General features: G+C 56.0%; 1 protein-coding gene across 1 annotated transcript in view; it reads right to left on the bottom strand.

The window, feature by feature from the left end:
- Window positions 1-5,456: 5,456 nt before the first annotated feature.
- Window positions 5,457-13,019, bottom strand: part of LOC133362165 (cell division cycle protein 20 homolog) — a gene marked incomplete at its 3' end in the record, with an annotated part of 27,228 nt that continues 19,665 nt past the window's right edge. Inside the window, exons 5-11 of the mRNA XM_061581118.1 lie at window positions 12,652-12,739; window positions 11,436-11,570; window positions 10,385-10,506; window positions 8,466-8,555; window positions 7,696-7,790; window positions 6,895-7,117; window positions 5,457-5,582 (exon numbers count right to left, since the gene is read on the bottom strand). Of these exons, the coding sequence (XP_061437102.1) occupies window positions 5,457-5,582; window positions 6,895-7,117; window positions 7,696-7,790; window positions 8,466-8,555; window positions 10,385-10,506; window positions 11,436-11,570; window positions 12,652-12,739 (879 nt within the window). The remainder of the gene's footprint in view (window positions 5,583-6,894; window positions 7,118-7,695; window positions 7,791-8,465; window positions 8,556-10,384; window positions 10,507-11,435; window positions 11,571-12,651; window positions 12,740-13,019) is intronic.

Genomic DNA, 13,019 nt, shown 5'->3' with positions numbered 1-13,019 from the left:
TGTGTCGTGAACACGCGTCTCTGGTGTGTCGTGAGCACGCGTCTCTGTGGTGTCGTGAGCACGCGTCTCTGTGTGTGTCGTGAACACGCGTCTCTGTGGTGTCGTGAGCGCGTCTCTGTGTGTGTCGTGAACACGCGTCTCTGTGTGTGTCGTGAGCACGCGTCTCTGTGTGTGTCGTGAGCACGCGTCTCTGTGTGTGTCGTGAACACGGTCTCTGTGTGTGTCGTACACGCGTCTCTGTGTGTGTCGTGAAGCACGCGTCTCTGTGTGTGTCGTGAGCACGCGTCTCTGTGTGTGTCGTGACACGCGTCTCTGTGGTGTCGTGAGCACGCGTCTCTGTGTGTGTCGTGAACACGCGTCTCTGTGTGTGTGTCGTGAGCACGCGTCTCTGTGTGTGTCGTGAACACGCGTCTCTGTGTGTGTCGTGAGCACGCGTCTCTGTGTGTGTCGTGAACACGCGTCTCTGTGTGTGTGTGACACGCGTCTCTGTGTGGTGGCACGCGTCTCTGTGTGTGTCGTGAGCACGCGTCTCTGTGTGTGTCGTGAGCACGCGTCTGTGTGTGTCGTGAGCACGCGTCTCTGTGTGTGTCGTGAGCACGCGTCTCTGTGTGTGTCGTGAGCACGCGTCTCTGTGTGTGTCGTGACACGCGTCTCTGTGTGTGTCGTGACACGCGTCTCTGTGTGTGTCGTGAGCACGCGTCTCTGTGTGTGTCGTGAGCACGCGTCTGTGTGTGTGTGAGCACGCGTCTCTGTGTGTGTCGTGACACGCGTCTCTGTGTGTGTCGTGAGCACGCGTCTCTGTGTGTGTCGTGAGCACGCGTCTCTGTGTGTGTCGTGAGCACGCGTCTCTGTGTGTGTCGTGAACACGCGTCTCTGTGTGTGTCGTGAGCACGCGTCTCTGTGTGTGTGTCGTGAGCACGCGTCTCTGTGTGTGTCGTGAGCACGCGTCTCTGTGTGTGTCGTGAACACGCGTCTCTGTGTGTGTCGTGAGCACGCTCTGTGTGTGTCGTGAGCACGCGTCTCTGTGTGTGTCGTGAACACGCGTCTCTGTGTGTGTCGTGAGCACGCGTCTCTGTGTGTGTCGTGAGCACGGTCTCTGTGTGTGTCGTGAACGTCTCTGTGTGTGTCGTGAGCACGCGTCTCTGTGTGTGTCGTGAGCACGGTCTCTGTGTGTGTCGTGACACGCGTCTCTGTGTGTCGTGAGCACGTCTCTGTGTGTGTCGTGAGCACGTCTGTGTGTGTCGTGAGCACGCGTCTCTGTGTGTGTGTCGTGAACACGCGTCTGTGTGTGTCGTGAGCACGCGTCTCTGTGTGTGTCGTGAACACGCGTCTCTGTGTGTGTCGTGAGCACGCGTCTCTGTGTGTGTCGTGAGCACGCGTCTCTGTGTGTGTCGTGACACGCGTCTCTGTGTGTGTCGTGAGCACGGTCTCTGTGTGTGTCGTGAACACGCGTCTCTGTGTGTGTCGTGAGCACGCGTCTCTGTGTGTGTCGTGAACACGCGTCTCTGTGTGTGTCGTGAGCACGTCTCTGTGTGTGTCGTGAACACGCGTCTGTGTGTGTCGTGAACACGCGTCTCTGTGTGTGTCGTGAGCACGCGTCTCTGTGTGTGTCGTGAACACGCGTCTCTGTGTGTGTCGTGAACACGCGTCTGTGTGTGTCGTGAGCAGCGTCTCTGTGTGTGTCGTGAGCACGCGTCTCTGTGTGTGTCGTGAGCACGCGTCTCTGTGTGTGTCGTGAGCACGCGTCTCTGTGTGTGTGTCGTGACACGCGTCTCTGTGTGTGTCGTGAGCACGCGTCTGTGTGTGTGTCGTGAGCACGCGTCTCTGTGTGTCGTGAGCACGCGTCTCTGTGTGTGTCGTGAGCACGCGTCTCTGTGTGTGTCGTGACACGCGTCTCTGTGTGTGTGTCGTGAGCACGCGTCTCTGTGTGTGTCGTGAGCACGCGTCTCTGTGTGTGTCGTGAGCACGCGTCTGTGTGTGTGTCGTGAGCACGTCTCTGTGTGTGTCGTGAGCACGCGTCTCTGTGTGTGTCGTGAGCACGTCTCTGTGTGTGTCGTGAGCACGCGTCTCTGTGTGTGTCGTGAGCACGCGTCTCTGTGTGTGTCGTGAGCACGCGTCTCTGTGTGTGTCGTGAGCACGCGTCTGTGTGTCGTGAGCACGCGTCTCTGTGTGTGTCGTGAGCACGTCTCTGTGTGTGTCGTGAGCACGCGTCTCTGTGTGTGTCGTGAGCACGCGTCTCTGTGTGTGTCGTGAGCACGTGTCTCTGTGTGTGTCGTGAGCACGCGTCTCTGTGTGTGTCGTGAGCACGGTCTCTGTGTGTGTCGTGAGCACACGTCTCTGTGTGTGTCGTGAGCACACGTCTCTGTGTGTGTCGTGAGCACACGTCTCTGTGTGTGTCGTGAGCACACGTCTCTGTGTGTGTCGTGAGCACACGTCTGTGTGTGTCGTGAGCACGCGTCTCTGTGTGTGTCGTGAGACACGTCTGTGTGTGTGTCGTGAGCACGCGTCTCTGTGTGTGTCGTGAACAGCGTCTCTGTGTGTGTCGTGAGCACGCGTCTCTGTGTGTGTCGTGAGCACGCGTCTCTGTGTGTGTCGTGAGCACGCGTCTCTGTGTGTGTCGTGAGCACGCGTCTCTGTGTGTGTCGTGAGCACGCGTCTCTGTGTGTGTCGTGAACACGCGTCTCTGTGTGTGTCGTGAGCACGCGTCTCTGTGTGTGTCGTGAAGCACGCGTCTCTGTGTGTGTCGTGAAGCACGCGTCTCTGTGTGTGTCGTGAGCACGCGTCTCTGTGTGTGTCGTGAACACGCGTCTCTGTGCGTGTCGTGAACACGCGTCTCTGTGTGTGTCGTGAGCACGCGTCTCTGTGTGTGTCGTGAACACGCGTCTCTGTGTGTGTCGTGAGCACGCGTCTCTGTGTGTGTCGTGAACACGCGTCTCTGTGTGTGTCGTGAACACGCGTCTCTGTGTGTGTCGTGAGCACGCGTCTCTGTGTGTGTCGTGAACACGCGTCTCTGTGTGTGTCGTGAACACGCGTCTCTGTGTGTGTGTCGTGAACACGCGTCTCTGTGTGTGTCGTGAACACGCGTCTCTGTGTGTGTCGTGAGCACGCGTCTCTGTGTGTGTCGTGAACACGCGTCTCTGTGTGTGTCGTGACACGCGTCTCTGTGTGTGTCGTGAGCACGCGTCTCTGTGTGTGTCGTGAACACGCGTCTCTGTGTGTGTGTCGTGAGCACGCGTCTCTGTGTGTGTCGTGAGCACGCGTCTCTGTGTGTGTCGTGAGCACGCGTCTCTGTGTGTCGTGAGCACACGTCTCTGTGTGTGTCGTGAGCACGCGTCTCTGTGTGTGTGTCGTGAACACGCGTCTCTGTGTGTGTGTCGTGAGCACGCGTCTCTGTGTGTGTCGTGAGCACGCGTCTCTGTGTGTCGTGAGCACACGTCTGTGTGTGTCGTGAGCACACGTCTGTGTGTGTCGTGAGCACACGTCTGTGTGTGTCGTGAGCACACGTCTCTGTGTGTGTCGTGAGCACGCGTCTCTGTGTGTGTCGTGAGCACGCGTCTCTGTGTGTGTCGTGAGCACGCGTCTGTGTGTGTCGTGAGCACGCGTCTCTGTGTGTGTCGTGAGCACACGTCTCTGTGTGTGTCGTGAGCACGCGTCTCTGTGTGTGTCGTGAGCACGCGTCTCTGTGTGTGTCGTGAGCACGCGTCTCTGTGTGCGTGTCGTGAGCACGCGTCTCTGTGTGTGTCGTGAGCACGCGTCTCTGTGTGTGTCGTGAGCACGCGTCTCTGTGTGTGTCGTGAGCACGCGTCTCTGTGTGTGTGTCGTGAACACGCGTCTCTGTGTGTGTCGTGAACACGCGTCTCTGTGTGTGTCGTGAACACGCGTCTCTGTGCGTGTCGTGAGCACGCGTCTCTGTGTGTGTCGTGAACACGCGTCTCTGTGTGTGTCGTGAGCACGCGTCTCTGTGTGTGTCGTGAGCACGCGTCTCTGTGTGCGTGTCGTGAGCACGCGTCTCTGTGTGTGTCGTGAACACGCGTCTCTGTGTGTGTCGTGAACACGCGTCTCTGTGTGTGTCGTGAGCACGCGTCTCTGTGTGTGTCGTGAGCACGCGTCTCTGTGTGTGTCGTGAACACGCGTCTCTGTGTGTGTCGTGAGCACGCGTCTCTGTGTGTGTCGTGAACACGCGTCTCTGTGTGTGTGTCGTGAACACGCGTCTCTGTGTGTGTCGTGAACACGCGTCTCTGTGTGCGTGTCGTGAGCACGCGTCTCTGTGTGTGTCGTGAGCACACGTCTGTGTGTGTGTCGTGAGCACGCGTCTCTGTGTGCGTGTCGTGAGCACGCGTCTCTGTGTGCGTGTCGTGAGCACGCGTCTCTGTGTGTGTCGTGAGCACACGTCTCTGTGTGCGTGTCGTGAGCACGCGTCTCTGTGTGTGTGTCGTGAACACGCGTCTCTGTGTGTGTCGTGAACACGCGTCTGTGTGCGTGTCGTGAGCACGCGTCTCTGTGTGTGTGTCATGAGCACACGTCTGTGTGTGTGTCGTGAGCACGCGTCTCTGTACGTGTCTCCGTGCGCGAGACACGCAACGTCTACACTGCAAGACATCTCCTTTACCAGTGGCACAATATAGTGATGGGGTTTTACACTTTCAACTGACACCTTGATACAAGGCATCATGCTTGCAATAACCACAACACAAACAGTCAAAATGCAAACTAAAAGAAACAACTCTCATGATGGTAATGATATGCACTGTCCTTGAAGTTGATTGGTCCACACCCGAGACAGCTTTTCTTAGAGCCTAGTCTCCATTGGTGTTGGACCAGATGACGCCAAAAGGCGTACAACTCAAACACAGTGCACTATCAGAGTATGAGAGCTCGGGGTGAAGCATTTACACTATGAGACATCTCCTTTACCAGTGGCAAAATATAGTGATGGGGTTTTACCCCGTCAACTGGTGCAAAAACTGACACCTTTATACAAGGCATCTTGTTTGCAATAACCACAACACAAGCAGTCACAATGCAAACTAAAAGAAACTATATTTTGCCACTGGCAAAGGAGACGTCTCATAGTGTAAATGCTTACCCCGAGCTCTCAATACTCTGATAGTGCGCTGTCTTTGAGTTGTATACAAGGCATCATGTTTTTGAGTTGTACGCCTTTTGGCGTCATCTGGTCCAACACCAATGAAGACTAGGTTCTAAGAAAAGCTGTCTCGGGTGTGGACCAATCAACTTCAAGGACAGTGCATATCATCATCAGAGTTGTTAATTTCTGTTTGCATTTTGCCTGCTTGTGTTGTGGTTATTGCAAACATGCTGTCAGTTCCTGTACCAGATCAAAGGGTAAAAACCCATCACTGCACGCAACGCTCACGGCACCGAGATGCCGCTATTGCGTCTCGCGCCCCCCATTCTCGCCCCCCCGCCCCCCCCCCGTGTGTGCGTGTCCGTGCCTGAGACTCAACGTCCACTGCTTTGGAGCAGACTCCCGTGTTGACATTCCACAGGCGGATGTGGTGGTCGTTCCTTCCACCTCCGCTCGCCAGCAAACTCGCCTGCCAGGGGCACCACGCGAGCGCCTGCACACGAGGAGACGCACAACGACGCGGACAGACACTCTTCATTCGCCCTCTCGGATCGCTGAGGCCGGTGCCAACGCCGCACGCCGACTGGCTCGAGCACGGCACATCGCGCCGCCCGCCGCCGCCGCCTTAGTCCCCCCGTTGCCGATGGGTGTTCAGACACCGCGGCAGGTCGGCGTGGAAGGCGAGCGGCGTTAGCCGTGGCCGGGAATCGAGCGCTCACGAGCCGCATGGAGGTCGCGTGTCGGTGTGCGTCGCGCGGCTCGGCGGGCACAACGTGGCACGCCGGCCCAAGCGGTGGGGGCGGGAGGGAGGGCAGCTGAGCCATCCTCCAGTTCTAAGTTAACCCGTAACCCCTCGGACCTGTCCAGCAAGCCTCCAACACTCCACGTGACCTGCAAACTGCACAAGGTCCAATCTGTGCTTTCTATACGTTTCTGCGCCATTTTGGTTTTTTTTTCCAGACGAACGACGTCTCCGCTACTCGGCGGCCGTTACAGCGACCGGCTCGACGCGTCCGTCGTGCGTGCGTGGTGTCACCACCGCGTGCGTGTGTGGTGTCACTGTGTGCGTGGTGTCACTGTGTGCGTGGTGTCACTGCGTGCGTGGTGTCACTGTGTGCGTGGTGTCACTGTGTGTGTGGTGTCACTGTGTGCGTGGTGTCACTGTGTGTGTGGTGTCACTGTGTGTGTGGTGTCACTGTGTGCGTGGTGTCACCGTGTGCGTGGTGTCACTGTGTGCGTGGTGTCACTGTGTGCGTGGTGTCACTGTGTGCGTGGTGTCACTGTGTGCGTGGTGTCACTGTGTGCGTGGTGTCACTGTGTGCGTGGTGTCACCGTGTGTGTGGTGTCACTGTGTGCGTGGTGTCACCGTGTGCGTGGTGTCACCGTGTGCGTGGTGTCACTGTGTGCGTGGTGTCACTGTGTGCGTGGTGTCACTGTGTGTGTGGTGTCACTGTGTGCGTGGTGTCACTGTGTGCGTGGTGTCACCGTGTGTGTGGTGTCACTGTGTGCGTGGTGTCACTGTGTGTGTGGTGTCACTGTGTGCGTGGTGTCACTGTGTGCGTGGTGTCACCGTGTGTGTGGTGTCACTGTGTGTGTGGTGTCACCGTGTGTGTGGTGTCACTGTGTGCGTGGTGTCACTGTGTGTGTGGTGTCACTGTGTGCGTGGTGTCACTGTGTGCGTGGTGTCACTGTGTGTGTGGTGTCACCGTGTGCGTGGTGTCACCGTGTGCGTGGTGTCACCGTGTGCGTGGTGTCACCGCCGCGTGCGTGGTGTCACCACCGCGTGCGTGCGTGCGCGTCCCTGCCTTCACGGCGGCCGTATGCTCCTTGAGGGAGTGGAGGGGTGCCGGGGACGTGCTGCCGCTGGCCCACACGAGGAGCCTGTTGTCGTCGCCTCCGCTGGCGAGCAGGCGTCCGCCGGGGGACCAGGCCAGGCCGCACACCTCCCGCGCGTGGCCGCTCAGCGAGGCCACGTGATGCCGCGCCACCCGCACGTCGTCCTGGCGGATCTCTCCCGAGCGGGACCCACTGCAGCAGCAGCCGCCGCGACCGCAGAGTTGACGACAAAAACAAACAACAACAAGGAACGGCAGTGATTCTAGATGTGAAGCTGTCGTGACTGCAAGGATTCATACTCGTAGGTTTTCTCGGTAAAGCCACGTCGGTGAAAATATTGTGAAAAAAATATTTTATTTATTTTCATTTATTATTATTTTATTTTATTATAATTTTTTACTTACGTGACTTTATCTTCTTGGTTCTTTCGGTAAAGTCACGTAGAAGGGAAGTAATAAAATAATAAAAATAAAACATAATAAAACAATTCTCACGACGTTTCGGCCACAACGCAAGCAGCCGTCCTCAGATGAAAAAACAGGTCTGTCGAGAAGACAGCGTCTGAATGACACACCCCAGGCTTGGAGTGTCTATTTAAGTGACTTTACCCAAAAAACCTAAGAGTAAGGAACGGCGATGCAGCGTGTCTCCACCCGCACACCGAGGTGCTGGATCTCACCCAAGTCGAGAGCCAAAGCCGTCACCACGACGCCGGCGTTCACCGCAGCGCTCACCACGGCAAAGTGTGCGGTGTGCGCCCAAGCACTTGCCTTGCCAGGAGGTGTCCGTTCCAGGACAGGGAGCTCACACGCCCCACGTGACCCGACAGGCTCCTGAGACGCTTGCGGCGCTCCACGTCCCAGATCTGCGCGTGCAAACACACACACACACGTACACACACACACACACGTACACACACACACGTACACACACACACACGTACACACACACACGTACACACACACACGTACACACACACACGTACACACACACGTACACACACACGTACACACACACTACACACACACACACACACGTACACACACACACACACGTACACACACACACGTACACACACACACACGTACACGTACACACACGTACACACACTTACACATGCACACACGCACCACCATAGAAACACACACACACACGCACCACCATAGAGACCCACGCAAGGACGCACAAGTCACGGCGCCGATACAAAGCCCACCTGCTCACTTCCCAGAATCCTCTGCTCTCCAACCCGTACCCCAGAAGTCTCACATTTTTGGCAAGTTCCCCATTCACCCCGTCTCCCGTGCCGGTCACTCGCTCCACACTCCGCCTTCCACAATGCCCTGCTCCTTGAAATATCCCAGAATCCTCTGCTCTCCACCCCTTATCCCAGAAGTCTTATATTTTTGGCAAGTTCCCCATTCACCCCGTCTCCCGTACCGGTCACTCGCTCCACACTCCGCCTTCCACAATGCCCTGCTCCTTGAAATATCCCAGAATCCTCTGCTCTCCACCCCGTACCCCAGAATGCTGTGCTCATTACCTGCACGGTGTTGAAGCTGGTTCCTATGGCGAGGAAGTTGCCGCTGGTTGGTACCCACGAGACGGACGAGGGGTAGTACCGCCCCTCCATCTGACACGGGCAGAGACACACGGTGTACACGCATCTCTCACGCTCAAGCTGCCGGCGTGCGTGTGCTGCTTCACGGCACTCCGCCGGCTTTGCACAAGAACACAACAACACTGCCCCCCCCCCGTATCCCCATGCATCCACAAACGAGCCTGTTCTCTCTACGTGTCTCTGTGATATCTGTCTACTTATATGTCTGTCTGTGTGTCTATGTTGTGTGTCTCTGTGTGTCTCTGTGTTGTCTCTCTCTACGTGTCTCTGTGATATCTGTCTCTACTTATATGTCTGTCTGTGTGTCTATGTTGTGTGTCTCTGTGTGTCTCTGTGTTGTCTCTCTCTACGTGTCTCTGTGATATCTGTCTCTACTTATATGTCTGTCTGTGTGTCTATGTTGTGTGTCTCTATCTGTGTGTGTCTCTGTGTGTCTCTGTGTTGTCTCTCTCTATGTATCTCTGTGATATCTGTCTACTTATGTCTGTGTGTGTGTCTATGTTGTGTGTCTCTCTCTGTGTGTGTCTCTGTGTTGTCTCTCTCTATGTATCTCTGTGATATCTGTCTCTACTTATATGTCTGTGTGTGTGTCTATGTTGTGTGTCTCTCTCTGTGTGTGTCTCTGTGTTGTCTCTCTCTATGTATCTCTGTGATATCTGTCTCTACTTATATGTCTGTCTGTGTGTCTATGTTGTGTGTCTCTCTCTGTGGGTGTTTCTGTGTGTCTCTCTCTGTGTCTCTCTCTCTGTGTCTCGCTCTGTGTGTCTCGCTCTGTGTGTCTCGCTCTGTGTGTCTCTCTCTGTGTATCTCTGTGATATCTGTCTGCTTATATGTCTGTCTAGATGTCTCTGGTTCTGTGTTTTATCTCTCTCTCAAATTTAGCATTCTCAGGAAGAACGTAATCAACCAGGTGGGGTGTTGACTGTTATGTTATCCGACTCTCTGTTGTATTACATTACATTTCAAAGTATACTAGATTTGTGTTTCTATTTAATTTATACCTGATGACGATTGATTGTGTTGCAATCGAAACGTCGTATGCTAGTATTTAATTTATTTTATTATTTTATCTTTATACGTGACTTTACCGAAAGAACCAAAGCATGTTCTCCATTCGTCGGTGCGTGTCTGCATGCCAGCGTCTCCGCGTGTCTGGTCGTGCAGCGATTGGCGGGCTGCGTGATAAACCCAGCGGGCGACCCAAGTCCGATTCCCGCTCGCCGTTAACACAAGTGACAATTACTCTTTGGTTCTTTCGCTAAAGTCACGTGTAAAGATAAAATAATAAATTAAATAATAGCATACGACGTTTCGATTGCAACACAAGCAATCGCCGTCATCAGGTACAAAAGAAATAGCAACAAAAATCTAACCAGAAAACTATAGACAGACATATTAGCAGACAGATATCACCAAGATACATAGAGAGAGGGCAACACACATCGGCACACAGAGAGAGAACGTCTCTGTGACGAGGCCTTAAATAGAGAGAGGGGGGGGCGGGGGCGGAGAGAGGGAGGGGGTTAGAGAAAAAATGAGCATGTCAATGGGGAGGACGATGCGTGGTGAACCAAAGAGTAATTCCTGCAGTCACGAAAGCTCCAAACGAAGACAAGTGACAATTGTCTGAACCAATCGTGCGCCTCCTCCCCTAAGTGGACTCCACATCCAATGAGCACCTGGTTCTCATCACCCACGGGGAGACAAAGGCGGCCAAGTCTGGTGCTGGTCACCCGCCCCCCCCCTGGTGTGCCATGCCAGTGTTCTCTAACAGCTCTTGCCCCACAAGTATGTGAAGGCTACATGGGGGGGGGGGGAACTTTGTATTTGTGTTGCAGTACCTCGTTGCAGGCCTCCATGTGCTGGGTCACAGTCCCCGTTGCCGCGTCCCACAGGAACGTCCCCAGGCGGCCCAGCGCCATGCACACCACGTTGTCCACGCTCCAGTCCAGCGCGTTGAGGTCTGTGCGCACGGCGGTGTGGGGTCACAGGTCACGATAAGGGTGAACACTTTAAGTTCAGGATGACATTTGTATCGTGTGTGTATACGTGTACACGTGGGTAAATACAGATTTTATATGATGCCGGTTTTGCGACTCAGGGAAGGTCGAGATATAATCACTTAGTTGTGGCGGTGAAAGGCGGTGGTGTCGCAGGCTGCGGCGTGGATACCGTGCAGGACAACTGTAGAATGCACGGGTAGAACGCCAGTGGCCTCGTTGTGGCGAACAAACACGGGCACGCACACAATGTGAAGCACAACGCCAAACTAGCTCCGCGTTGACGCATCGCGTGGACGCCATCTCAGCATTGCGGCCTTAGCAATGGGTCAGGGTGGGCACGTGGGAGACCAGCGGTCTGGATTGTGGGCCACTCGTATCTCAACGTGTTCATGTGGCCGATACAAAGTCCCACGTGATGAGGAGCCGCTTTGTTGCGCTGCCATTTGTGGCCACGTTGCCGCTGAGAAATAAGTGAATAGCTCAGCGGGCTGAAGCCGGTAAGTTTCACTCGTGGATATATTTCTATTTGAAGCTGTGTGTACGTGTGCGTGTGTGTGCCTGCGTGTGTGCGTGTGGTAGTGTAGCGGTTAGGACTACGCTGCGCTATGAACCCGGCGACACGGGTTCGATTCCCGCTCACGGCCAACACCGCTGACGATTATCTGAACCGGTCCCGAGCCTCCCCTAGGTAGACTCAGCCTCAAACGAGCACCCGGCGCGGTGCGTAAACATCGTCACCGGGGAGACAAAGGCGGCCGGGCGTGGTGCCGGCCACCCACCCCCTCGTGTGCCGTGTCGGCCCTCACAGGTGCTCGCTAACAGCACTTGCCCCTGCAGTCTGTTAAGGCCACACGGGGGACCTTTATCTTTGTGCGTGCGCGTATCTCACAGAAGTCATTGCGGACGCCCGGCGCGTCCATCACCCGTGCGGGCTGCGTGGGTACGCGCCGCTTCTTCTTGAGCAGGGAGAGCGGCGTGTAGCCCGGCATGGAGCACAGCGCCTGCTGTGTGGAGCCGCTGCAGCCTTCGGGGACAACCACCACAACCACCACCACAACCAGGACGACGTTAACCACCACAACCACCACCACCACCACAACCAGGACGACGTTAACCACCACAACCACCACAACCACCACCACCACCACCACCACAACCAGGACGACGTTAACCACCAAGGCAAACGCCGTGGCCACATTCACCAGGACGACGTTCACCACCACAACCACCACAACCACCACAACCACCAGGACGACGTTCACCACCACAACCACCACAACCACCACAACCAGGACGACGTTAACCACCACAACCACCACCACCACCACAACCAGGACGACGTTAACCACCAAGGCAAACGCCGTGGCCACATTCACCAGGACGACGTTCACCACCACAACCACCACAACCACCAGGACGACGTTCACCACCACAACCACCACAACCACCACAACCAGGACGACGTTAACCACCACAACCACCACCACCACCACAACCAGGACGACGTTAACCACCACAACCACCACCACCACGACAACCAGGACGACGTTAACCACCAAGGCAAACGCCGTGGCCACATTCACCAGGACGACGTTCACCACCACGGCAAACGCCGTGGCCACATTCACCAGGACGACGTTAACCACCACGGCAAACGCCGTGGCCACATTCACCAGGAACGCTGCGAACACAGCCCGGCAAACGCCATGGCCACAATCACCAGGACGACGTTCACCACCACGGCAAATGCCGTGGCCACATTCACCAGGAACGCTGCGAACACAGCCCTGCAGGGCGTGCGGAGACTTGCCTGCGTCCATGTGCCAGGGGGAACCACTCACCGTCACGTACACAGAGTCCCCTTCTCCCCCCCCCCCGCCATGTGTCTCCATCTATCTGTAGCCCCCTGTGCCCCAGTCTCCTTCCATGTCCTCCCCTCCACGTCTCTGCCTTGCCCCAACACCTCCTCTGCCGTCCCCGTGTCGTGTCTACCGCTCGAGTCCTCTCTCCCCGACGTCACCCTGAGTCCTCGCCAACACGTCAAATCCGCTACTCGGCCGCAGCTCCCCGCGTCCTTCACCGTCTCTCCGTGTAGCCCGTCTTACCCTCGGGTACGCGTCCCTGGTAGCGTAAGATTCGTGCTTTCTCCACATCCACGACGCTCAGCAGATGCATCATCGCTGCCTGCTTCTTCTACACGCGGACAAATATAAAGGACAAATATAAACGTGTGTCACCGTGAGTCTTAGTGTGTCACCGTGAGTCACCGTGAGTCTTAGTGAGTCACCGTGAGTCTTAGTGTGTCACCGTGTGTCTCCGTGTGTCACGTGTGTCACCGTGTGTCTCCGTGTGTCACCGTGTGTCTCCGTGTGGTCACGTGTGTCTCCGTGTGTCACCGTGTGTCTCCGTGTGTCACGTGTGTCTCCGTGTGTCACGTGTGTCTCAGTGTGTCACCGTGTCTCCGTGTGTCACG

This window comes from Lethenteron reissneri, unplaced genomic scaffold, assembly GCF_015708825.2.
Source record: "Lethenteron reissneri isolate LAM-NWPU_2019-01 unplaced genomic scaffold, ASM1570882v1 scaffold_1392, whole genome shotgun sequence".
Taxonomy (NCBI): Eukaryota; Metazoa; Chordata; class Hyperoartia; order Petromyzontiformes; family Petromyzontidae; genus Lethenteron; species Lethenteron reissneri.
This window is presented reverse-complemented; position numbering and strand designations above follow the sequence as displayed.